General features: G+C 39.9%; 1 protein-coding gene across 1 annotated transcript in view; it reads right to left on the bottom strand.

Moving 5' to 3' along the window:
• Positions 1-518: 518 nt before the first annotated feature.
• The window catches only part of LOC121504180 (dachshund homolog 2-like), a 162,509-nt gene continuing 135,544 nt past the window's right edge, over positions 519-27,483 (bottom strand). Inside the window, exons 8-12 of the mRNA XM_041778835.1 lie at positions 22,149-22,249; positions 21,887-22,034; positions 17,966-18,142; positions 15,030-15,095; positions 519-2,078 (exon numbers count right to left, since the gene is read on the bottom strand). Of these exons, the coding sequence (XP_041634769.1) occupies positions 2,041-2,078; positions 15,030-15,095; positions 17,966-18,142; positions 21,887-22,034; positions 22,149-22,249 (530 nt within the window). The 3' untranslated portion in view covers positions 519-2,040. The remainder of the gene's footprint in view (positions 2,079-15,029; positions 15,096-17,965; positions 18,143-21,886; positions 22,035-22,148; positions 22,250-27,483) is intronic.

Raw genomic sequence — 27,483 nt, 5'->3', positions numbered from 1 at the left:
ACCTGAACATGTTTTATTGTGATTTTTAGAATCAAATAATGATTTACAGCTCTGTAGTGCACAGCAGACTTAAGCAGATCCTGATATAATCACCTCTTTTAAAAATAACTGGATATGTGTGGTGAATCTGGAACCAGTGTGAATTGAAAATCATTTATGAATCGAATCCTGACACTCAGAATCGAATCATGAGATATCTAGACTCCTCTGTATGACTAGCACTTCCTGTGCCACACAACTACTTCAAAATGAAACTCTAGGAGGCTGTGAGTGTGTGAGAGATGGTAAAACACGAGCAGACAGGGGTCATTATAATACTGTATATTTGCAGTCAGCTCAAACCCAGAGAACAGTGACAGACTGAGAGATCATCAGGAGAAAATAATCATGAAACAAAAACAAGAGAACGCTGAATGTTGTTTCTATCTACAAGGAATATCCCTTTAACCCGTCAAACCCCGCCCACCCTGCACTTACCCTCCCCTCCCCACTAACCCCTCCTCATCCTCCCTCCCGTACACATTTCAAATAGTAAATAACAGAAACAAACGAATAAAAACACACGGTGGAATAAACAAAACTGCAACACAACAGTCTGCACTCTTAATAGGTCAGAAATCAGGGGATGGTGTTTGATCTAGACGAGAAGCACTTGATTTCTGCACCTGAAGTGCTGTTTGTTACTCCATGTGGGAATTTCAGGCTTAGATTTCCAAATTAAATTTTGTGTGAAGTGATGATAAATCAAGCTCTCCTCGTCTGTCTTCACAAACACATTAAACTCGACTACAACGCTTTAGGTCACAGGGTTCAAACAGGGCTCAAAAGATGAACATGTCCAAAGTGGAGGAAGATAATTCAACGTACCTTTTTAGGATATAATATCGTGTCTAAAAACCACTCCATCGTAATAAAAAAAGGGGTTGTTTTTTTTTTAACTTTTGCATTGTTTGAGAAACTGATTTCACAAGTTAAGGGTGATAGAAAAAATGTCATACATTGAAAAGCTGCATCCAACATTTTCAGAATAATGCCTTCTTATATAGAGAGAGAAGAAGAGAAAATAAAGGAGAAAGAGACGGGAAAAGGGAAGGAGTTTAGCAGAAAAGAGAAGATTTAAAAGCGGATTTAAAGAAAGAAAAAGTGAGTTTTTGGGGGGGATAAAATAAGCCAAATGACAACAGAAGACAAGTTTTCCCATGCATTTTTTTCAGTCCCTGTACGGAAAAACAAAAATGAATGAAACATGAGAGACAGAAATAGCCTCTCAAGTTGTTTTCCGCCTGTTTTTCTTCATTTTTTTTCCTATCAGTGTTTTTATTCCACTTCTTTTTCTAAAAACGCTCTTCCTCCAGTCCTGAGCTCCTCGTTTTGGCTGGATATTGTTGACCATCAGCCAATAAGGATAACTTAAGTTCCTTCAAATCCAAACATAGGTCATGGAACTTGACTTGTCTTTTGAGAACATAAAGAAGAACCTCTAGTGTTTTCATCACATCATTTTTGTCTTTCCTTCACCTTCAGAAACAGCTGTTCGCCATTGGGCGATTCAAAATGTCAAATTATGTTAATCCAAGCATTTCCTTCTGGTTGATAGTGAATATGTCCATCCATATCCAGTCCAGTTCGTTTCCTTTGTAGTGATACTTTAGTCCTTCCTTTTCCCAGGAAATATTCTTTACTTTTCAGTTTTCGTACCAAACAAGAAATAGAAGAAGTCCCGATGCAGGGAGGAAAAATGGGATCGACTGGAGTAAAGTTTGTCTAAAAAGAAGAAAGAGAAGAAAAGTAGACACACAACCCAAAAGTGGTCCAAATTTGGGCGTTTGCGTCCCTTAGTAGTCTTGTAGTTTTTCGTAGCAACACTGAAAAGTTTGCAAAGAAACTATCCCGCCTGGGGAGGTCATTGCTGTGGTGATCCGGGCCGCCGTAGAAGCCGTGGTTGCTGTCGAAACGGGCTGGTGGAGTTCTTCTGTGCAGAAGGGGGAAGGTAGACGTCGGGGGAGGGCAGGGTTACAGGAGATGGAGTCTTGCGTCTTTCTAGAACATCATGGGAGTCTTAAGAAACGGCCGGGATTCTGGGGAAAAACAAAGACAAATACATTTGTGAGTAAGCATGTCAAAGGCTGTTTTCGAATTCGCCTACTATACTAGCAGTGCGTACTGGTTGCCCAAAATGTAGTATATAGTATGCGAACAAATACGAAAGTTGCAGTATGCCAAAAATACCTGGATGACGTACTGATACGGGAAAATTTCACAGTATGAATCGGACCAGTCTGCTTCACCTACTGTAACCCACAATGCAAAGCGCCGGGTCAGAGTTCGTAATAGTGGAGAGGGGCAGAACTTTCACTGGAGCGGCTGATGGTTACAAAAAGTGCCATTACCTTTTATCTTTACCTTTTTAACATGTACTATAGCGAAATAAGTTGTAATAGGGTCACTGTTGTTTTTGTTTTGCCGTTACGACTCGTAACGGCCCGAAAGGTGCTGTCAAGTGTGTCCTTTCACTGCACTATACATGCTAAGCTAAAAACAATGGCTATAAAAATCCCAAAAAATCAAATAAAAACACTTCCCAGATTTTTTCTGTACATAAATGGATGGAAAACACTGTAGCGTTGTTTAATATTGACCAGGGTATGACGTACTTCTGTATACCAGAAACCAGCTAAACCAGGCCAAGCATACTACACAATAAAGTCTGACTGGCAGTCATACTGCATACTACTGTCGAACGCAATGCGCAATACATACTCCCTACTGCATTTGACAGGAGTATGCAGTAGGCCAATTCGAGAACAGCCAAAGTCTTTTTATATTCCCTCACTACAACTCACTAGAGTTGGTTGTCTCTTAACCTTAAAGTTGAGGGTTCAATCCCCGACTCCTGAATGAACAACTTCAATTCGATTTAATAAAAAAACTGCAACCAACTGCAATTAAGGGTGTTCTAACTACTGTACCCTCCACCAACAAAATTTTAAGTCCTACCTAAACTTGCAAAGTTCCCCTTTTCTTACAGGAAATTTTAATCATAAAGTTAACTGTTGTGCTAATACATGATGATTAAATTTAATGTCTTCTCCTGCATTAGTAACAAAAAGTCTAGATTTTCCCCTGCTGTTGAGCTGTTTTGGCCTGCTGCAGGATTTAGAGGTCCGTTTATTGGATCGAGAGGGGACACTGTGACCCTGCTCCTTCTGAGAGCATCACTCTGTTTTCATGGCCTTAAAACATGTCATACTGAGACAAACAAATCTGTCATGAAAAAAAACAGCTCACAGAGAAACCAAGGCAGGCAGGAATTTAAATAAACCACCCTCTAAAGCCTGAATGAGTGGAGTCAGGACACCGCCCATGTATGGTCTGTCTCCATTAAAAGGCATATTAAACTCTGGTTTCCTCTGCTGATGTCTGTCCAGCCTCACTCATTGTGACTAAAAATCCATCTCTTTCAAGAGATCCACATCTTTTAGCTCAGCTCAGCAGAGCAGATTGTTTGGCTCATAACGACTTTATTTGGTACCAGTTTTTTAAGGCCTTGTCCACATGGAGACGAAAACAATATATATTGCCGTTTAGTTTTGAAAAAGTTTTACGTAAAGACGGGATCGTTTCAGGAAATATCCGCGCAAGCGTGAAACCACCATGGCTAAAAACTTTTGCGTATACACCTGAATTCGTCTCCATGTGGACGGGGCCTAAATGTGGATTAAATGATTACAAAGGATGTAAGAAAGGAAACTGGCACTCAAATGGGAGCTAGCTACAGTGGCTCATATTACAGAGCCATTGGGTATAACAGGTTTGTTCGTAAGCATCATAGCATCACTCTGTCTCTTACTCCACAAGGTTTATTCGGTTGATAGTACATCGCTATGTCGATTAAAAGCATGTTTGTGACAAAATGCGAGCCTCTTAGCTTAGCACAAGATTACACAGAAGAATGCTAGAATCAGTTAAACTGTGGGAAAAAAACATCACATTTTTGGAAAGTGCAGGGATTGCACTCAAGGTATATAGAAATTTTCTGATGATAATTGCCGCGTGGTCCATTTAGAGCTGTAAAGTACTAATTTTCCACCGTTCCCATTCATCCCTAATGGCTGTCCCTCTCTTCCTGCCCCCCATCAGGTATTCCCACATCATCGGGATCATGTGATTGCAAACAACCTATTAAGGATCTTGTCTGATGGGATAAGTTCACCGTTCGACCACATGGCACATTGTGTTGTCCTACATCCAAAGCCCATTGAGGATCTGTCCATACTTCACACCCTCCGCTAGGATTATAAACCAACAATAATCCATTCAGATCATCTAAAAGAGGTAACAGAATCCAAACGTTCAACACCATCAATGCTATTTTTGCACTACAAGAGTCAGCAGGTCAGTAAAAGCTGCATTGGTATCGTCGGCACTGTGTCACAGATATATGATAGATTAGGCCTAAACAGATTTAAGGAGGCAGAGCAGAGACACTGAAATAAAAAAAAGCTGATCATGCTCTGCTGAAATAAAACACTGCACATAAGTTAAAACGAGGGTCACGTTCTGGTGGAGGGGTACCAAAATGAAGCACCAAAATCTGTTTTGATTCGGTATCAGACATTAGGTACTAAACCCAAAGGGTCTCTCTAGATCAGTGGTTCTCAACCTTGGGGTCGGGACCCCCTTTGGGGTCATGAGACACTGAGAGGGGGTCTCACTGTTGCCACTTTACACCCAACAATTTTAACATTTTTTTGCCTTTTAACACTTATTTTTGTCCATTTTAAACCCTTTACACCACTTTTTTTCTACCTGTTTTTGCCTTCTGAACCAATTCTTGACACTTAAGAATAATGTTGCCCCAGAATAATGTTGCCCCCGTTGACCCATTATTGCCTCTGTTAACCCATTTTTACCACTTTTTACACCCAATTTTTTCCCATTTCAAGCACATTTTACTATCTGATATGCACATTTTTTGCGAGTTAACCAAGTTCTCCCACTATCTGCCTATTTTTTTCTTGCTCAGTTAACCCTTTTTGCCAGTTAAATCAATTTTTCATCCCATTTCACCAAATATCCTCCCATTTTTGCCAATTTAAAGCCACAACAGTCACTTTTTAACTACATTTTACCACTATTTATGTCCATTTTTGCCACTCTCACCCATTTTTGACATTTTGGGGGGGGGGGGGGGGTTGCTATTTTTATCTCATTTTTTATCACTTCTTACCTATTTGTGCTACTTTTAAAATCTAATTTCACTACCTTTTCCACCATTTTTTGGTGGGATTTACATTTTCAGCGTGCTATTTACACAAACTATTTGAAAATAAGTGGACAAAAGTGTCTGCTAAATGACATTGTAACATTTTGCTGGCCTCCATGGGCTCCCCGTTTGGTTAAGGGGCCAGAAAGTTCTCCCCTTTATCCCCCCTTATGGGTGGCCTTGTCTGCACATGACTATTCTTAATTGTGCATGACTGTGTTCAACTACCTGCTGGTACAGTGGGGGTCCCCGGTCTCTGGAACCTTTATTTTGAGGGGTCGCGGGCTGAAAAGGTTGAGAAGCTCTGCTCTAGATAGCAGCCTTCGCCATCAGTGTGTGAATGGCTGAGTGTGACCCTTGGTGTAAAAAGCACTTTGAGCAGTCAAACAACTAATGAATAGACAATAATAATTGAGATATCAGGTTTTACCAGAGCCAAAAGTTGTATTTTTCAATTTCAAAACCAGGAAAAAAACTGAAAAAAATTGAATCTTAGAGTGATGTTATAAAATTTCGACCTCATTTTCTACAAAAAAATCTTCAAGTTTGTGCCGTTTCTTGTGATAAACCTTCATCCCTGTGTCTTCAGGCCAGTTTAGCAGATTGAGCGTGGAACACATTGAAAAATGTAAAACCTTAAAGCTACATGAGTACACTCACTTCCATCTTTGATGATTATTAAAGCGTTTTTATCTCAAAGTGTAGCGTTTTATTCTCCCTTTATGCTTCATCCGTTTAAGATCCAAATCTCAAATCTCCAATTTTGCCCCACCGTCTCCTTCTCTCCCTCTCTTTTTTTGCCTCTCTTTCTTTCCCTCTCATTTCACCTCCGTCGTTCTCCTTCCGCTCCCCGTAGTGCTGTTTCTGCACCCACCCACGCCGCCTCACGTGCACGCTCACACATGCATGTAGCACCGACACACAGCCGTGCACCTCTTCCTCTCCCCGCGGTGTCATTGTTTTCTGCCAACGTTGCAAAGTGTTTACATTTCTGCATAACAGCAACCATAAAGCTGCCCTCCCTCCTCTCTTCCTCTTCATCTTAACCCCTCGTTTTGTCCTCTATTCATCACTTTGTTTTTTAAGACAGAAAACTGGTTCCAGGTCTCGGTGTTGGACGGGAAAAAAAAACTTTTTTAAATTTTCTCTTTCATCTCTGGCTCGTCTCTCGTTTCCTCCTTCGTATTCCCCTCCTCTCCTCCTCTTCATCTCCTGCCCTCCCCTATTTTTATCACTCAGACCCCCTCCTCTCCTCCTCTTTCATCCCTCTATTCTACATGCATCCCCTCCTCCTCCTCCTCTGCTCCCTCCTGTCCTCTATCTGTTCCTCTCGTATTATTTTTATCCCGACCCATTCTTCTCTCTGTCCTCTCCTGTCCGCTCCTTTTCTCCTGTAGGCAGCAAAAACTGTCTGAAAACTTAAAAAAGTCCCCGCTTTGATTCCCCTCACTGTTGTCCTTAATACTAACGTTTGGAGCAGCACTATTGGGGTATTTAAAAAAATCTTGACCAATAAATGTTTTGATAAATGAATCAAAAAAGGCTCCAGATTTTAAAAAAAAAAGGGTCAAGACAAACTTAGAAACTTAAAGTTCTATTTCTGTCCTATCAACAGTCAAACACTAAAACAGCTTTAATTTACAACACATCAAGTAGAAAACAACTGAAATTGGTGTGTGTTCAAAATTGAAAAAGAGTTGGGCACTGAAGGTCAAAAAGGTTATATATTTTATCTTAGAAAGGTATTTTTTTTGCATCCAAAATAACGTTAAATAGTGGTGGGAAAATATTTATTTTATTTAGAAAGTTAAAGGTACAGTGCGCAATATTTACCCCAGTATTTAGTGGAACAAAAATGGTAAAAAATAATATTATTTTTATACATAGGCCTGTCTAAATGAATGTTCAATCATCTGAATGTTCATAGAACTGATCAGGATGATGGGGAAGTCCATCAGTGCAATATATCACCATTATTTTGATTTTCATTGTTTATGATTTACAGTTTAGTCTCGATTCAGTCATCAAAAAACAGATCAATTCTTCTAGTCCAGGGGTGTCAAACTCGGTCAAAGCAGGGGCCAGATTCTGAAGTTGGATCTAACCTGAGGGCCTAACAGGGTCAACATTTAACAAAACGGTCACCCTAATTATCGCCAGTAATAAATTATGGGGTCAAAATGACAAGTTAAAAGGTCAAAACACAGAATAAGATGTTAAAATAGTACTTTAATAATGCAAATATATAAAATTGGAAGTCGCAATCATGTTTTAAATATCTGACTTAAACTTTTTAATTTTGTACCTAAAAGATCAAAATATGAAATAAAAAGTCAAAATAATAAATGTAAAAGGACAAAATATGAGATAAAAGCCTAAATAATAGATTCACGCCATAATTGTACAACGCAAAATTGAAAATATTAAATGAATTTCTTATCCCTCATTTCTTTTTATCTAATTATATTTACTCCTCATTTTTTTCACATTCATATATAGGATTTTTAGTATCATCAAGGTTAAGTTTACATTTTTATACTGGAGGAAATCTGCAGATGTCATACTGGTGGGCCACTTTTAATAAGAATATGATCTGACCTTGCAGGCCGGGTATAACTGTGCTACGGGCCCCTGAGCCTTGAGTTTGACACCCCTGTTCTAGTCAAAATGTTTGTTTACAGAATCAGCAAGGTGGCATCGCCAATAAAGTCAAGCACAAGTTTCATTTTCCAATATATATATATATATATATATATATATATATATATATATATGGAGTATGCCACTGAGGAAAGGGAGATTTTGGAGTTGGTTTAGGCTAGTTTAGTACACATTAAAGTTTTAGTTATTCAGTTAGTTTTTGTTATCTATAATAACCCTAATACAGGCCTACTTTTACTTTCAGATTGAAGATTAAAGGTCAGGGACCATCAATTAAAATTTCCTTTGGTACAATTTAACCCATTAAAGCCTGAAAACACAAATTATAGCCAGAAAATTCTAATTTTTTGGAACTGTAATGTTTATTTCACTTTCTAATGAAATACAAAAAAAAAATCTAAATTTCCATAAAATTTAACATATTTGGTTTTTTTGTATCTCATTTGATACATTAGGTGTTTTTGGTAACTGATAATCCACTTGAGGGTATTTTTATCATTTATCAGATTGTATTCAGAAGGTTTTTTTTAGTCATTTATGATCATATTGATTAGAGGTATCAGAAAAGTATGTATCAAATATGATGCAACAGACTTTAAGGGGTTAATTTAACCTGTAATATAATCCAGTCTAGTTAATGCGAAGGATAAAAACAAAAGTATCTCATGCTCTTAAGGTAATAATGAAACTATAATGATCTAACAATACCAATAAAATAAACAAATTATTTCTTTTTTAAAAGAAGCTGTGTAGGCTGTTTGAATCAAACAAAATGTTCTACGTACAGAAAGCTCATGAAAAGTGCCATTTTCACATTAAAAAGCTTGATTTAGAAAAATTAAATAAAGGATAAAGTGTTGGTTCCCTGCTCTTGTTTTAGAGATTTTGATTTCAAAATCAATTTTTAAATTAGAAAATATCAAAACATTCAACAGTTTTAATATTTATTTTAAGAAAACTGGAGAAAACAAGAAAGAAAACTGAAGAGTAGGCGTTCAAAAATGTCCTTTGGGTGTTTTTATTTCTGGGTCAGGCGGTGCAGGACACAAAGAACGCATTCCAGCAGTCGTCTTCAGAAAAGTGAAACAAATATCGAAAGAACAGCGTATTTACAGGAAGCTTGTTGTGTGTCGGAGGTAAAACCCTCACAATAAGACTTACAGTGCTTCCTGGACACCGTTAAAAAAATATAAAGAATATACAACAAAATAGACTCCTGTTCCTGACTGGCATAGATTTGAGCGACTCTGACCCAACCTTAAACTTAGAATCTTTTCCACACGAGCAAAAAACTGAAGGCAAGCAAGTGTGGAAGAAACGATTTCATTTATTCTGTTTTGATCCCATAATTGCAGGTTTTTCTGCTCATCCTGTTCCTTCCTCTGGTTTTCTCTGTATTTGACCCGTTTCCTCCTCTCTCACCTCTATCTGTCACTATAAAACACACCTGCAGCCTCTGTGTGAGCGTGTCTCTGGTTAAAAATGACGCTGACCTGCCTTGTTAAAAGTCGATCAGCTGGGTGGAGAAAATGTCACCAGGTCTTGGAACAAGGTCACATTTTTCAACTCCCTCCAGAGGAATCCACCACGGACTCCTCCTCTTCATCCCCCCTTTCTTCTGTCCTCCTTTTCCCTCCCATTCCTCCCCTCTTATCCTGAGAATGTCTTCCTTTCCTTTTTTTCTTTCTTCTCCCCTTTCGTCCTCCTCTTTACAACCCTCTTTTCTTAGGTTTGTGCAAGTTTTTCCTCATTTTTCTTTGTCGTCTTCTTTATTACCCTGCTTGTCCTGTCTTTCATTTATTTGTCGTCTTCCTTTCTTTATTTTTTCCTCAAACATTATCCTCTCTTCTCGTTTTTGTTCCATTTATGTCGTTCATTAGTTTTTCTGCTTTCTTTTTTATTTCCCTTTTGTTCCCAAATACTTTCCATTTTATATCACTTTATCTCCCTTTGTTTTCTCCTTCTCTTTATCGTTTCTGATGTCCTCTTCAACCTTCACTCCTTCTCCCCAGCTTGCTTTTATCACTTCATCTTTTCTTGCCTATTTTTGACTGTTTTTCCCTCCCATACTTTCCTTTTCTTATCTGCTTCTTCGTGTCTTCTGCTTTCCTAATTCTCCATCTTCTCCTCCTCATTTCTCCACATCCCTCTCTTCTTACATCCTTTACTTCAGCATCACACTGATCATTTTGTGTCCTCTTTAGAGACCGTCCTGATGTGGCCCCCAGTCCAGAACCTGGTTAGGCCAGAACCCCCGGATCCCCACCCCTACCCCCAGGACCAGGTCTTTTGTTTTTCAGTTTTTGTCTGTTTGCTTTTTTATTTCCTCCTCATTTTTTCTACTTGAGAAGAACTTCCCTTAGTGCCAACTCACAGCATAAATCTTAATTTAAGAAGTCTTTAAAAACCACACTCAAGTGGTTCAGATTCTAAACATTATACGTATCATAGTTTTCTTTGATAGAATAAGGGAGAAAAGCTGTTAAAAAGTGGCGCTGTTGGCCTGCTCCACTCTGCAACCTCACAGTGAAGTATTGCAGTCGGAGACAAGCAAGGGAGAGTGCATAAATCCATAAATGACTACTGTTTCGTCGTGTGGACAGCTACCCTCATCTTTCTTGAAACGATTACGTCACACACAGCGTAGCGCCCTTAAGGCGCCTGCGCAAGTCCGGCCAAAACAATAATAGCGGACTACACAGTTGTGTTCATGCTGCAGAAGCTACTGAGCTTGTTATAGCTTTTACAGAAAAATCTGATGCTCCTTTACCACCACCGTGAAACACACACACCATATGTTCTTAAATCCATTGCGGAGAACAACCAGAAGGGCAACTAGAAGAAAGTTTGTGTCAGTTTTCTGTGATGTTCTTCTCTTTTGGTGCATTCCCGTGGCAGCAACACAGCGCCACGTACAGGCGTGGCACATCCACTACAGCGTTTTCAGTCGTTTCCAGTGGTTTCATGCTCACACGGATATTTTCTGAAACGATCCCGTCTTTACGTAAAACTTTCAAAACGAAACAGCAATATATCGTTTTCGTCTCCATGTGGACAGGGCCTGATATAGAAGGTGGCGGTATGCACATAGCTGGTTTACAAACCCATCAAGGAGGAAAAAGAAGGAGAGGCTACCATGGCATCCACTCGGGTCATGACCTGAGCAGATATTGTTTCCGACTGCAAAGTGTTCATCCTGCCACCATGGATGTTCATTTTTGAGGCATCCCTCTTTGTAGGATGTCACAGTTGCATTCACATCTCAGTGTAACCCGCCAGACTCCACTTGATTCACGATCAAGACCCCCTCTCCAAGCAGACCTGGGCCAGGTATCTGGTTGTGGCTCATTTACGTTCACAGACCAAAACGAACTGGACTTTGGGCCCAAATGTACTCAGATCTGGGACAAGGCCTCTAGTGTGAAATCACCCTCAGTTTACCAGTGAGGTACATGGAGGCTGTAGTCTCTGTTAACGGACTAACAATCTCCTAAAAACTCCATGCTTTAAGTACTAACTACTGTCTGTGCGTCTGCTCCTCATCCTCACAGGCCAGACCTCATCTAAGCAGATTACTGTCATTAAAACAATTAGAAAATGTAGTTTAAAACCTATATTATTAAAGGCTACTCATTTTAAAAGTGGCAGTTTTGAATTGGGGCAAGCCCATAAATACAATCAGTGGGCTCAGAGATAACATGTTCTGACTTGGGCGGGGTTCTTGTGCACCATTTTACCTCTAGCTTACCTTCTTTCCCAAGTTTCAGTCTTCTTTTTTTATTTCTTTAACTGTCCTATCTTTACACCTTTTTTCTTTCAAACTTCTTCCTTGACCTGCCGTTCTTCTTCTCTACTCCTTCCCTCCTAGCTCCTTATTTCCTTCTCTTCCTCCTGCTTTATTTACCCTTGCCTTTCCTTCACTTTCTTTACTCCTTTTTTTGATCCCTTTGCCTTCATCTTTCTCTTCTTCAGTCCCTCCATATGGATTCTTGTGGTTACCGTTTGTCTTCCCCTCTTCCTCTCATCCCTTTTCTTTCTCTTCTTTTAGCCTACTCTTTTTTTTCCTTGCTCTTTAGGTTCTCGATCTCCTCTTCCTCTTTTTTGTTCTTTACTTTCACTTTCATTTCCTCATTCTGTCATCAGTTTACACTTCCTGGTATCATCCTTTCTTCTCCATCGTTCTCCCTATGGTCCTATCCTTCACTTCACCTTTTTCCTCGCCCTTCCTCGCTGTATATTCCCTCACTCTCTGTATAGATTTCTTGTCAATACCTTTTTGTCTTCCTTCTTGTTGACCCCTCTGTATTTGTCACCACTCCCTTTCTCTCGTTTATGTTTCTTTCCTGCCTTTCCCTAACCTCTTATTTCTCCTTCTCCTCCCACCACTGTTCCCTCCTTTCTTCCGCCTCCATCTTTTCTTTATTTTGTTCGGACAATTAAGTCTCCTTTAAAGAACAGAGAGAAACCAATTTCTCCTCTTTTCTTTTTAACTCTCTCTCCCCTGCTCCTCGTTTTCTCCTCCTCCTATCCCTCCTTTCTCTCCCTCTCTTTCTGATTGTAATGCGATGTCTTTCTTTGTATTCAGCAGTTTTCTCTTCACTCGTTAATTAAGAGTGTGGAAGGTGAGAGAGGCAGGGGAGAGGTGTGTGTGTTTATAAACCTCTGTAGGTGCAGAATGCTTTTATGGCAGGAGAAGAGTGTGTGAGCAGAGGGGTCCTACTGGGCCAATCAACATTAATGAAATCAGGTGGGTCCATGTGTGTGCGTCGGAGTGCTTGGCTTGCAGAAGAGAGGGGATCTAAAAGGGGTCTAAAGAGGAGAGAGAGCTAATTAGAGTTCCCTGTCTCACCAGAGTGTGGATCAAACACACACACTACAGGTACGGCACACACACTCACATAAAGAGGAGTGTGTGTTCCTGGAGATATTCATTTATACACACGCAGAGTTTCACTGAAGGTTTTCAATGTCAGGGAGGACTGAGCACAGCTGGTGGAGAGACGACCACACATGCATACTAAAACAGTCACACAGGCATCAGTACTGTACGTGTGAGGACCCTCGTTGGCATAATGCTTCCCCAAGTCTAAAACTACAGCCTGACTCTAGGTTTGAACCCTGGAACTTATATGGGATTAAGGAGGCGTCACACTCAACCTGTCTGGTCTGGTTGAAACAGACTCGAGCTAGTTTGCTGAGCTGGTGCCGTTAGCTAGCACTGACAGTCAAACCCTGGCACAGACCGAGGAACCGGACCAAGGCTACTTGAAAAAGAAGGTCTTGGTCTGTTGTTATTCCGACAATGGTGTGCTTCACTCAAAACAGTCTGGCTGCAGACACCTGCTCTGCAGACCACCACTGTCAGACACCACCACTGTTAGGATAAGGGTGAGGAATAGGACACCGAAAGTTTTAAGTTAAAAATCTGACCTTTAAACCCTAAAAACAACACTTTTAACGTAGCCGACTAAATCGTTTGCTTACACAGAAAAAGCTTGTCCTCCATGAAAACAACATAGCTAATGTAGCTAAAGCTAACTTACAAAGGCCGATGCAGCTATGTCACCCTACCTATCTTGAGTAACTTCTTTATCTTTAGTTACGTTTGCTTGGATTAATGTGCTAAAGAATTATGAATGTTCTGTGTCACCCTCTTCTGTCTCTGTATCTCTTTTCTCTCATTTTGCATCTTTCTTTTCTTCTACATTTCTCTCTTCTCTTAATCTGTGTGTCTCTCTCTGCTCTCTCTCTTCATCCCCCTCTTTTCTCTCTCCCTCTTCTTTCCCTCTGCAACTCCCTCTTCTCTCTCTCTGCATCTCCCTCTTTTCTCTCTCCCTCTGCTCTCTCTCTGCATCTCCCTCTTCTCTCTGCATCTCCCTCTTTTCTCTCTCCCTCTTCTTTCCCTCTGCAACTCCCTCTTCTCTCTCTCTGCATCTCCCTCTGCTCTCTCTCTCTGCATCTCCCTCTTCTCTCTCTCTGCATCTTCCTCTGCTCTCTCTCTCTGCATCTCCCTCTGCTCTCTCTCTCTGCATCTTCCTCTGCTCTCTCTCTGCATCTCCCTCTGCTCTCTCTCTCTTCATCCCCCTCTGCATTTCCCTCTTCTTTCTCTCTGCATCTCCGTCTGCATCTCCCTCTTCTTTCTCTCTAAATCTCCCTCTACTCTTATTCCGCATCTCCCTCTTTTCCCTGACTGTATCTCCCTTCTCTCTCCCTGCATCACCCTCTTCCTTCTTTCCGTATCACCCTCTTATCATTTTCTTCATCTCCGCCTTCTCGCTTTGTCACCTTTTTTTCTGCATCTCCTTCTTTTAGTTCGGCATCACCATTTCCTCTCTTTCTGCATCTCCTTCTTCTCTAATCTCCTCTAATCTCTCACTGCTTTCACCTCTCTCCCTTTTAAAAATCAAAGGTGCTTCAGCAGATGGCTGTTCTTCCTGGGTCTTTTGAGGTGTCTGACTGGTGGAGGGAAGTTTTGCTTGCCACTTTAACTCTTAAATGTTGCTTAGTGCTGAGCTCATGGTGGATTAATGTTAGGCCTTTATAAATAGTTTTAGAGTACAGCCTAGACCTGCCCAATGGCGTTGTGATCACATCTTGATTAAATAACACATGATTTGAATGTTTCCTGTTTGTTTTCTTGACTTTCTGCCACCTGACTAACCACTCTTCTAATCTGTGTTCCACCTTAAGGCTTCATTATCTGAAATATTCTCAAAAATGTCCTGTTTTTTTCTGGCCTGAGCTCCGTGTACAACCCTCATTGTTAACAGAACTACAGTCATTTTGACACACAAATATCCACTCCTGCACACACACTGACCCACGCTCGATGAAATATTTCCACACACACTCACATGTGTGTCTGATAAGGTACACATCAAAGGGGGGCCACAGTGTCTGCTTCATGTCTCCACTAATCTGCCTGGGCCCCTACACACACATGTGCCCACCATGTGTGTGTGTTTGAATCACTGTTTAGAGCCTTTGAACGCGCCTGTGTACAGTGTCGTATTAGTTAATATGTTGTGTGTATCAGCGTGACTCTGCATGCATGAGTGTGTGTCTGTGTGTTTTCTGCTCTGTATTGTGTGTTTTCAGGTACCTTGTACAGCGCCGTTGTCTTGCTGGTTTCCATTAAGTTCAGGTTTATCCTCGGCTACAGCAGCGTCTGGTATGAAACACAAAGACAGGACAGAGTCTCAGCGGGTCGGCTAATAAAACACAAACAGCACCTTGTAACTGTGCTCAGGCAACCAAAACCCTCTGGATTTACCGAGAACAAAAAGACACAAACACAACTATTTGTCCAGAGAATTATATTTTTGGACACTCGTTTTATTTTTTTTCTCTTCAAAGCATTTTAACTGCTCTGTTAACAAGTATTTGGATATTAGGAAGAAACAAACTTGGCTGCCTTCTCTAAACAAATCCAGGGAGAATATTTTGGAAAACATAAGCTCTGTTATTATTAGAGCTGCAAGTTACTATTCTCTTCTTTATAAATTAATCTGCCAATTATGTTTTTGACAAATTAATCACTTATTGTGTTTATTAAATATCAAAAACTGTAAAAGGGAACATGGTTTTCTCCCAGATCCAGTGGGATACTTTTTTTGTTAAAGATAGTCCAAAGATATTCTACTTTTATTAGATTTGTAAAGTGGGTTATTCTCACACTGGAAAGCTGGAACCATCAAATGTTTGGAATTTGCCTCATAAACTGACATAAAAACGTCTTTAATGTCAAAGTGAAAACAGATTTCTACAAAGTAATGTCAATTTAACAAAAATGTGTCTAGTGACCGCATAAATATTCATCCTCTTAAAAGTGACTGACCTAATTCAACAGAGGTCCAGCCAATTAGTGCTAGTAGTCTCAGTGAATGTGTTCAAATGATTGAAGTAGAAGACGCCTGTGTCTGGAAGGACAGTATTCATGGCTACCATTACACCATGAAGACAAAAGAACACTACAGAGAAAAGGTTACTGAAAAGTATGAATCAGGGGATTGATACAAAAAAAATCCATGGCACTTATCATCCCCCGGAGCTCAATGGAGGGACTATAACACAGGTGTAAATCTGCCTAAATCAGGACGTCCTCACAAGACACCTTTAACTACTCTGAAGGAGTTACAAGCTTCAGCAGCTGAGATGGGAGATTCTCCACCAGTCAAAGCTTTATGGCAGAGTGAGACAGAGTAATCCACTGTTGAAGAAAACTCAGATTAAATCTGGACTAGAGTTCACCAAAAGGCATGTGGGAGACTCCACGGTCAAACAAAAGAAAGTTCTTAAAATGGAGCTTTTTGACCATCAGACAAGATGCCAAACACATCATCCCCACTGTGAAGCACGGTGGTGGCAGCATCATGCTGTGGGGGATGCTTCTCGGCAGCCGGCCCTGGAAGGCTTGTAAAGGTAGAGGGTAACATGAATGCGGCAAAATATAGGGAAACCCTGGAGGACAATCTTCTTCCGTCTGCAGGAGAACTATGGCTTGGGAGAAGATTTATTTTCCAGCAAGACAATGGCCCAAAGAATACGGCGAAAGCTACGGAGAATGGTTTCAAGATAATGTTGATAATGTATCGGAGTGTCCGAGTCAAAGACCAGACCTCAATCCAATAGAGAATTTGTGGTTGGACTTGGAAAGGGCTGTACATACCTGATTCCCATGCAACCTGACAGAGCTTAAGCAGTCTGGTAAAGAAGAATGGTTTAAAAACCACAGACTCAGTGCTGTGATTGTTACATTTAAGAGGTTTTGTTGTAATATTCTTTGTCAAAAGCACCCAATTATATTGACCATGACTGATTTATAAAATCAATAAAAGGGCAAAACATCCAAGGGGGTTAAATACGATTTATAGGCAATCTATAATCAGCTTAATGCTAAGTTTAAGGCTGATAATGTGTCAACCCTTTTTTAAGTGGTATAAAAAAAAAAGTTGTTTCATAGTGGATGAGAAAAGCTGTTAAAAGTGTCCTCTCTGGTCAATGCATCAAGCTCCTTGCAAAGCACTCTGTGGTCGCTGGCAGTGGAAACCAGGAAGGACACGTCTAACAGCTTTTCTCCCTGACTATGAGAAATTCATCCATAGAACCAGACTGTCAGTTTACAGTTTAGTAAATAAACCTTATGGAGGGGAGTTTTTATGTCACAGAGCCCATTTTTTAAACAGTAGCAAAGGTGGGCAAGCTTAGTAATGTGTTTGGACTCAACTAAGCGAGGAAAAGCCAAAATATTCTACATTTATATTCAATTTAACACAGCTGTAAAGTGCTGGAATTGCTTGAAAACTGCATAAATTTGACCTAGGACCAGGTGTATTAACTCTGAGAAATGGACAGATTTATAATTAAGCGAGAGGCATTAATAAGTGACTTTTTCAAATGGCTTTTCAAACCAATATGGCCTCCACCTTGGTATTTTTCACCAAAGCTGAACCCCATGGTGGTCCACAGGAAGAGAAACTTCACCTCTCCATGGGTTTGCATTGAAGCTACACAGACCGATTAACTGCACTTTTACTGCTGCTGGTGATTACACTAAAGTTTATAGAAGAAAGAAGGACAAACAGCAGCAGCCTGTAAAGCCGTCGGATTTGAAGAGCTCATATACAACAAGTGTTAGTCAGCTAATCATAGGGAGGGAAGATCATGCCACAAACTTAGACAGAAATTAAAGGAAAAGTAAGAAAAGTTGTTTAAATGAAAGTTGGATAGAAGGGATATAGAGAAAAGGAACATGAAGAAAGAAAAGACGCCTTGAGAAAAATGCAAGAATGATAATATTAGAGGCCAAGATGAAAAGAATCCAAGCTGAAACAATAAAAACAAGACAGTAGGAAAACAGCGATGTCTAATAGAGAGATTCTTAACAAACAAGGGAAAGTTTTAAGAAAACCACGCTAGTAATAAAAAGATTTTAAGCAAACAGATCTGACTGTTGAAAACAAGACTCAAGGGTAAAAGGGGCAGAGACACAGACAGAAAAACAAACCCTGAAATAAAGCAACAAACAGTCGGTGGTACCGTTCTTGGTGGCGGTGTTGTTGTTGGCGGCGTGATGCGGCTCTGGAGAGGGGGAGGACGAAGACGAGTTCTTCAGAGCGTCCTCCACCCGCTCCCTCCTCTTGGACTCGAACTCCAGCGCTTCCTGCAGCTTCCTCTTGGCTTTCTTCTCCTTCTTCAGACGCTTCTGGATGGAGGCTGAGAGAGGAACAGGGGAGGAATAGGATTACCTGAAGGAAGATATGGTGTTTGCTGTAGGGATGCACGATACCAAACCTAAATATTCAAACTCAGAAAGGATAGCCATTTCTGTACTCTATATCATTTACACTACGCTGTTAGCCTGAGTAGATAGTAAAGTTGAGGCAACAGTGTTTTAACACACTTTTAATATAATGTCAAGAATTGTCCTGGTATTATCAAGTGTACATATTGGTACTCAGTATTGGTGAGTTTCCAAATCAAAGTTGTACACCTGATGTTTTTTCACCAACATTAAGACAAATCTGGTTTGGAGTAGAGATTTTCGAACATGGTTCTATAAAAACTTACATCTTTCTCGACACATCTTCAAACCAAAATGACAGGATAAGGCAACTGTTGGTATTTCTGAAGAAACGTACAAAACCGCTACAAAAATCTTGTAGGACAGAGTTTAATGAGTTGTGAACATGCAATAAAAGACCAGATAATTTGTCTTTTTCCAGGTTTAAACTAATAATAGGAGAGAGATAACATTTAGTTACTTGGAGATTAAGTCTTGGTTTGAATGAAAGCAGGTATAAGAAATCTAAGATACTTTTAAAAATCTTCAATGCCGTACTTAATAATTATACTAATCCAAAAATAGGTAAACTTGGACATTTGTGTTCACAGTGGCACGATCAATGCTCTTCAAGACTTATTGTTACCAAACTTCCTTATTTTCTCCTTCCATACTTCCTTTTAGAGGTCAACGATCAAGGTTTGGCCAGTATTACTACAGCGGTATTGGCCTTTTCACAGCCAGTCCAACCCTCTAATCAACTGTAGGATATACATTTATAATCCTACAATGTCATTTAGCAGATACTCTTTTCCAAAGTGACTTCCATCTGAGTGATAGACTGGTGTATTATGGCGTTAAGGACCTTGCCCTAGAGTCCACACCGGATATTGATTGTGCCCAGACCTGGATTCTAACTCTCAATGTGATTTAGGCTGTTTTCACACCTGATGGACCGGGGGACTCGGTTCAGTTCAGAGCTCAAATTGCAACACTGTTGCACTTTCCTCAGTTCGCGTTCGCATTGCCCTTGGTCAAACAAACCAAACCATACGTTTGCGGTGCAGTCGTCTCAAACAAAGAGCAGTGAAGATGTAAAAGAAGACGAAACCGGAAATCCATCTCCTTCCGCCCATCTTTTTTTTTTTTTTTTTCTTTTCAAAACACCTTGACAAACACCAAATTTATGCTGCCCTGGGACTTTTGCTTTTGTTTGGGAAATTATGAGCAGAGAGCTGTCCAGCATGTCGTACTTAACATGAGACGAATGAATCAGTACCGAAGAAAAAGGCGAGCCAACATGTGATCGAGAGACTATGATGTGCTGCTATGGCTACACAGACGCTGAGCGAGGAACTGACATGTGTTTGAGTGTATTAAATCACATATATAAATCTGCTGTGAATCATTATTCTTTGTGCCACCTTATGACTTTGGATCACAAGTTTGCTTTCGCATCTCAAATGAACCGCACCTGACCTGACACGCTAGATGGATGTGTTTCACACATCCATCTGGGAAAGCTTCAAAAGGAAACGTCTCGGAAAAGGCAGAGGATTTGAAAAAAAAAATTCAGAGAGTGATTGGGGGAACGTTCTGTCTGTCACATCTCTACGGGCTAATCAGAGCAACAAAACACGTGATGTAGATGCTATTGAGCTGCACGTGCGCAGCTACCGGGGAATAACACAAAACATGGCGACTACTGACATGTAAGTACTCGACTTTTGTCAATTTTGAACAGAAACTCACTGCTGTTCTTTGTTCTTCTTTAAATGAAGAAATGTCATCAAGTTCTGATAAAACTGGCGCTTTAGCAGTATCCACGCTAAGCTCTTCCATAATTGCACCAGCCGCTTGTTGCTGCTTGTTTACGTCATGACTCCGCTGCGCCTGAAAGTACTGCCCCTTGTTGCTGATTGGTCTTGTCACTGTCTAACCAGGCCCAAACAGTTCAGATGGGAGCTTTGCTAGATGGATTCTTCAGTGAAAAACAAGGAAACAGGCGTATCCATCTGCTTTGCAAGGTTAAACCGCACCTGGGTTCATTTGGAAGCGGACCGAGACCCCTGTTCTGAAGTGGACCAGAGTCTGCTTGTTTGGTCCACACCAGAGTTCGTATAAGCTTTCACGCCACTCCAAACAAACCGGACTATCCAGGAGAACGCACAAAACAGCTCTGGTGTGATTGGATTTGAGCTCGCTTTATCAGCACTGATCAAATAGATTTGTTCTACCAAGTAGGTTAGTCACAAGGATGTAAACTTGGGTGCAATACCAGTAAAAATCAATGGAATTCATTTTTAATACCCTACCACAGCAGCTTAGTACCAAAATATTGCTCGTGTTTTTGTCTAATTAAGATAGCATTCTCTCTTCATTTACATCATGATTATGATGTGACAGAATATCTGCTGTTTTTTGCAGCTTTAATATTATATTGTTCATCAGAATAATGGTGATTATATAGTTTTATAATATGTGATATCAAAAGGTAACCTGACATGCCATATAGTCTTTTTCATAGTCTTTTCAATTCTCGGAGGATGATTGGATGTACTTGGCTGTTGGCACGTTGGCCTACAAGCTTGTCAGTATTGTTAACTATCAGTGGAGCCAGTTGGTAGATCAAAAACTCGCTGAAGCTTAAAAAAATCTTCTCTGCCAAGAAAAGCTATCCTTGCAGTTCTTTGCTACTCTGTTAATAAAGAAATGTCCAGTCCTGATGAAAACTGCTGCTATATACACATCCATGCTTATCTCTTCTTCTGTCGATGTTTACAGGCCTGCAGTAAAACTACACCACACCTGTAGCTACGACCTCTTTTTCCACTAATGACGCTGACTGGTCTAGTCATTTTATGAACTGAGTTTTTCAACTTGAAGCTTTGCAAGACAGTTATGCCTGGTTCCTGATGACAGACACTGAATGTGGACAACCCACCAGTTTTGCAAAGGTAATTAAAAAGTGTCAAAGTATACAAATCTTAAAGACAAACTCACTAGTAATACAGTTTTGTCAGGTCAAAGCTCACTTTTGTAGCTGCTAGTGTTGTCCATTTTGGCCACAGGTCTCCCAGCCAAGACTTCCTTTTGTGTTATGCCTTTTTTTACAGTCCGGGAAACGATCAACTTAGGATAGATTATTAGATGACCACCGATGGGCTCTGGGTTCTCCACAGAGACTGTTTTCCTGCACCCAGCCAATGCCTCCTAAAATGCTGGACTACACTTCTGAGACCACAATCTGAAGCCAAGGTTTTTAGATCCGGTTCTAAACATGCTGGACTGCTCTTGGTCTTATTTGAACCATTCTTAAAATATTGAACATTGTTGATGTCAAAGGGGACATTTCATACCCCTTTTCAACCTTTTGATACAGTCCCCTGTGGTCTTAATAAATTTCTGCCATGCTTTGGTCAAAATATATGGATCAGACCCCGGAAGGGGTTAAAAACTAGCTCTAAACAGATTTTCTCTTCCTCTGCCATGGGGTGTGCCAACATGAGTGTGGGTTTTGTAGGTATAGAAATAGAAAGAAGAATAATTGTTGGTGAGTTTTTGTGGTCCTTTCATTTGAGAGACTTAATAAAGCCAAAGCAACAGCCAAATTAGAGCAATAAGCTACTAATCTACAGAGTTATCCCTGTGTAAGTATGTGTTGACTGTTGTCAGACCTCTGCTCTGTAGTTCGGAGGTCAGCTGTCGTTCCAGACTCTCTCTCATCTCTCGTTCCCTGTAGAGCTCCATCTTCAGCTCCCTCTTCTCTGCCTGGATCTGTTTGTCCTGCACCCGGGCGTTCTCCACCGCCACCTTCAACAGGCCCTGAGACACATTTGGTTCAGTTGTCTTTGTTGGCAGTGTAAACAGTGTGAATCAAACCCATTTCTCTAGGAGACATTGAATACAATAGTCTTAAAGACTGGTACAACAAGCTACCTGTATGTTGGTGAGTAGAGTCTCCACTGACGATAGGCCGTCAGCGAATAGGAACGGAGCGGGAAAACCGGGGGGCAGGGCCTGGTTGAGCGGAGACTCGTCTGTGAAGAGGAAATAACAAAAAGGACAACTTTAAACAGACTTCAGCATCTTCTAATTCACTTCTAAATGTTGAGCAAACTATTTACATTTCCTTTTTTTAGGATATGTTGATGTATCAGTTGAACATCAGCTAATACTTGACCAATAAAAAGTCATGAAACAATTGTGTTTGGTGTTACTCAACCCTGCTCAACCAAAGATCCAGATTGTTGAAAAATACCTTTGCAAGAGCCACAATCTAAGTGGTGAAGCAGAGACAGCTTGAAGTAGCAATAAAAAGTAGTTAGAGGTGGCAAAAATGGTCAAAAAGCAGCAAAAATGGATAAAAAGGGGTGAAAATGGGGTGGAAAAATGGAAAAGGGATCAGAAAGTAGCAAAAAATAGATAAGAAGTGACAAAAAATTAGTTACAGGTGACATAAAATGGTCCAAATGTCGCAAAAAAGTGACTAAAATGGGCAACAAGCAGTAAAAACTGGCAAAAATGGGGAAGAAATATGAACCAAGTGGTATTTAGTAGCAAAAGGTAGCTGCAATGGGTGAAAAGTGGTGAATAAAATGGTGAAAAGGGGCAAAAATGGTGAAAAAGGTCAAAAATAGGATAAAGTGGCAAAAAGAAGTAGCAATAACGGGCAAAAAAGTAGGAAACAAGTGGAATTTAATGGCAAAAGGTAGCTGAAATGGGTAAAATTTAAAATAAAAAATGGTGAAAAGAGGCAAAGATGGGATAAAAGTGGCAAAAAGGCAGAAAGTTGCACAAAAACAAGTGTCAAAATGGGCAAAAAAGTGGTATTTAATGGCAAACGGTGGCCTAAATGGGCAAAAGATGGCAAAAAATTGTGGGCAAAAAAGGGCAATAAAGTTTAGCTTTTTAAAGGTTTTCTGGGGGAATAATATTTGAAATTAAGACATTAAAGAGCCACAGATCATCACAAAAGAGCCACATGTGGCTCCAGAGCCACACGTTGAGTATTACTGGTCCACACCCTGGTCTGATTACTGCCAGACCTGCTGAATCCAGAAGTCCCTCAAATAGAACCTGTCTGACAAAGCCAAGTAGGCTAAAAGACATTGGGAAAGGCTTACAAAGCCATTTCTAAAGCTTTTGGACTCCAACCAACAATGGTGAGAGCCATTATCCACAAATGGAGAAAACTTGGAACAGTGCTGAACCTTCCCAGGACTGGCCGGTCTACCAAAATGACTCCAAGAGTGCATCAACGACTCATCCAAGAGGTCACAAAAGAACCCAGAATAACATGTAAAGACTTGCAGGCCTCTCTTGACTCAGTTAAGGTCAGAGTTCATGATTCAACAATAAGAAAGAGACGGTAAAGATGACATCATGGGAGAGTTCCTAGGCCAAAACCACTGTAGACCAAAAAGAACACAAAGGCTCGTCTCACATTTGACTAAAAACATCCTGATGGTCCCCAAGACTTTTGGGAATATATTCTGTGGACTGACGAGGCAAAAGATAAAGATAAATGGAATCATCATTTAAAAACTACATTTTGTATTCACTCAATTTAATCTTGGCGAATATTAGATTTTGCGTGACGAATATGCAAAAAAAAAAAAAAAAAAAAAAAAACCATCAGGAAGGGGGTGAATACTTTTCAACAGTACTTTAAGCTGTTTACTTCTGATTCTAGTGTTCAAGCCAAAATATGCTAACATGTTGTGGCTATAATTTCAAATTTTAGAGACATACAAAAAATGTCCCAAACAAAAATGTCTAAATATTCCGTTATTTTAGAAACGGTTGCAGAGAAATAAACATTTCTGACACAGCATGCTTCCATAAGCGACACGTCTTCTGGCACTTGAAGTGAAGTTTATGAAATGTTGACGTTTACGAAGGAATAAAAGTCAACGAAGCAGCATCAGAGAAATCAATTACAGCCAACACACACCCGCTCAGTGGCGTACATGGAGCGGTCGTTAGTATTCAGACAATCATGTGGAGTACTAATTGGCAAGGATTAAAGACATCCTTGATTTGTGCGTTTGTGTGTGGCTGTGTGTGTGCGTTCATTGCGAGTGCGTCACAGTGTCTGATCAGCTCTTAATGCCTAACACACTGACAACTGGGTTAACTCTGCTGTGAAATTAACGCTGATTAAGATGCACTCTGAAACACACCCACAGCCACACATGCACCATCTCTATCCTCTATCTGCCTCTTCATCCATACATCCCCCGTCTCCATCTTCTCTTCATCACATTTCCTCCACTTTTACATTTCTTTATTCCTCATCTTCAAATCATTTTGTCTTTGCTGTCACAGATTTACTTATTACTTTACTTATTGACTTTATTTCCATCTCTTTTTCCTTTCTTCTTTCAAATTGTACTGCCTCATTTATTCTTATCAAGTTTTCCTGTGACCTGTCTATAAAGATCTCTTTTTTGAATTCTCATCATTTTTGTTTTCAGGTTTTCCCCTTTTTATCTTTTCTCTAGTATCTGTCTCTCTTATTCTTCAGTTCTTTATTTCAATTTCATCAATCCTTAAAAAAAAAAAAAAACAATCATAAAAATAAATAAAATGACTTTCACATAAAATATCTATCCTTAGAAAGGCTTAATATATTTTTAAGCGTTTAGGTAGGTAGAAGGTTGTCATTATTTCAAAGAATACATTTAATTAAAAATAGTGTTATATTCTTAACTGACATTTTTACTTGTGATATAAAAAAAGTTACATTTATGTCTTGTCCCTGAAGTTCTCTTTTACACTTCTTAACACTTTCTTTAATTTTCATTGAAATGATTAAAAAATCAATCTATATTCTTTTGGAATATGTTTATCAGTAATACCATTTAACTCTTAACTTTTGTCTTTTTAATTTCAAAATCAAAACTATGACATAAATCATGTTTCTGAATTTCTCTGATTATTATTTGTTTCTTTTTTTGCCTTTTCTTTGTGTGTTGTGTCCCTCTTCTTTTTTGGTTGTTCCTTTATTACCAAACACATTCAACATGACCTTAAATATGTCATGAACAAAGCTTTGAAACAAGCCTTTATGTAGGTACAAAGGACGTTATTATTTCATAGAAATGCTATGTTGAATAACTCACAAAGAATGCAGCTTTTTCTCTATCAGTGCTGACCTTACTAAATACAGTACAAATTACCTTAGATAAGAAATAAAGTATTTAATGGAACCTACAATAGTACAATGGGTCTTGTTGTGTAAAACTGTTATTTGCGATCAGTGTATCCAGCTTATCATTTAGTGCCATTTTGTTGTTCAGTTTTTGGCTGTAAATGCCATTTCTTTCTCTTTCAGAGCACTCCAAATTTATTTATATTAACCAAGCTTTTCATATAGTTTAACGTCATTGTGTTCACTCTGGTTAGTGTAGAGAGAGAGGAAAAGTAAAGGTGAATGTGGAGGGTTGAAGGTGAAAAGGCAAACACTGGAATACGGTAAATTGGCGTGAGCGGATATGAGAGACCAATGGAAGGAATAAAATAAAGAGAGAGGAAAATGAGCATTTAAAGAGATTAGAAGAGGAAGAAGCAGCCATTTTGGTTAAAAAAAACAGAGAGGCGAGAAGAGGTTTAAGATATGAGGAAGGCTAAAGAGGAGGTAAATGCTTACAATTACAAGAAAATGTTTCACTGTAGTTGAAAACATGACTTGGAATGTTCCAAAATAGGAGTTAAAAGCATGCAACTCGAATGCTGTTTGTGCTAAAACCTCAGCGCTGCTTCCTCCACTTGCATGTTAACATTGATACAGAGTGTAATTTCAGCATTAACTGGTTATCAACACAACATGCAAAACAATCTGGAGACAATCTGCAGCTTAAAGAAGACCCAAACAGAGAAAGAGAGCGAGGATATGACACACAGGAAGGTCATTTTCTATCACAAACACAGGTTTAGTTTATTGTGTAGTTCTGCTGCAGTAATTGCTCCAATATACCTTCCAGATGGAGAGAGGCCACAGAGAACATTTTGTTGTCTGTTATTTTCCCCAGAGACGGGCACTTAAAACTTTTTGTCTCCTACAGTTTTCTCATTTAAACAGGACTTAAATACCTGCATGTTTTAATGAGCAATTGTTCAAACATGAGATTTGCTCTCAAGAAATCACGGGGCCGATTAAGTCTAATTTCAAAATAAAAGCAAAACAGTTCAATCTGACCAAGTGTTTCAGGAGAATCTCAGAAGTAATCTCTCAGTACTAAAAAGCCTGAAAGGTGTTACACAACGGTTCCTTTTGATTGAAATATTACAGACAAAATAAACAACAATGTATGCAAGACATGATCCAACCTTGAGCAGAAACATGAGATTATATATAAAGTCAATGTTGAGACACATTCATAATGTGTAAATGTACATTTGAAATAAACTAAACATACATATTGAAAAGATAAGCCTTCAGCCAAGAGACTCCTAATCTTAAATATGCCATTATATGCTGATGACTATTGACATAGTCCACCACACAGTTGCCAGAACCGCCACCTTCAACTGACCTAGGGTGCCTTCACGTCAGGCCTCGTTGGTCCGAACCGAACCTCGGCGCGATTTCTCCCCCTTCCACCTGCTGGCTTTCTTTCAGACTAGTAACATCGATCCGTGCACTCTTACATGTTTACTCAGTTTGACACAGCAGGTAGAGTATGCACATAGCTGGTTAGCAAACCTGCCAAGGGGGAGAAAGAAGAAGCTACTATGGCAGCCATTCAGGTCATGACCAAAAGTCCATCCTGCCATCATGGAATATTTAAAACTCACTTTTTAAGATGCCAGCAACATCACCCTTCATATCTACACATCTACATGCAGCTCAGGAGATTAAATGGGCTCACGCTGCGCAGATACAGCGGTTAATGAGGTGACGGGCGATTTTTATTGCCTTTGCATCTCGTTTCACTGACTCCAACTTGTGTTCATCCATAAAGTGAGTCATAACAGACTGTTCGTTGGCTTGATTCTGATGATTCCTGCCGTTTATTGAGGAAAAATGTGGACAAACTGCCACGCCGGGGAAAGAAGTTTGGTTTTTACGATGATGTCATAAAGCTAATACGACACTGTCCTATATCCATATTCACATCTCATTAGAACCTTGCAGGATTCCACTTAAAACAAGCCCAAGACCACCTCCCTAAGTAGGCCCAGTGCCCAGATGCAGTTCATTTGTATTCACACTGACCTAAACAAACTAAACTTTGGGCTCAAGACCACTCGGATCCAGGCCCCTAGT

This window comes from Cheilinus undulatus, linkage group 22 (assembly GCF_018320785.1).
Source record: "Cheilinus undulatus linkage group 22, ASM1832078v1, whole genome shotgun sequence".
Lineage (NCBI taxonomy): Eukaryota > Metazoa > Chordata > Actinopteri > Labriformes > Labridae > Cheilinus > Cheilinus undulatus.
Note: the sequence above shows the minus strand (reverse complement) of the source record. Positions and strands in the feature narration are given on the sequence as shown.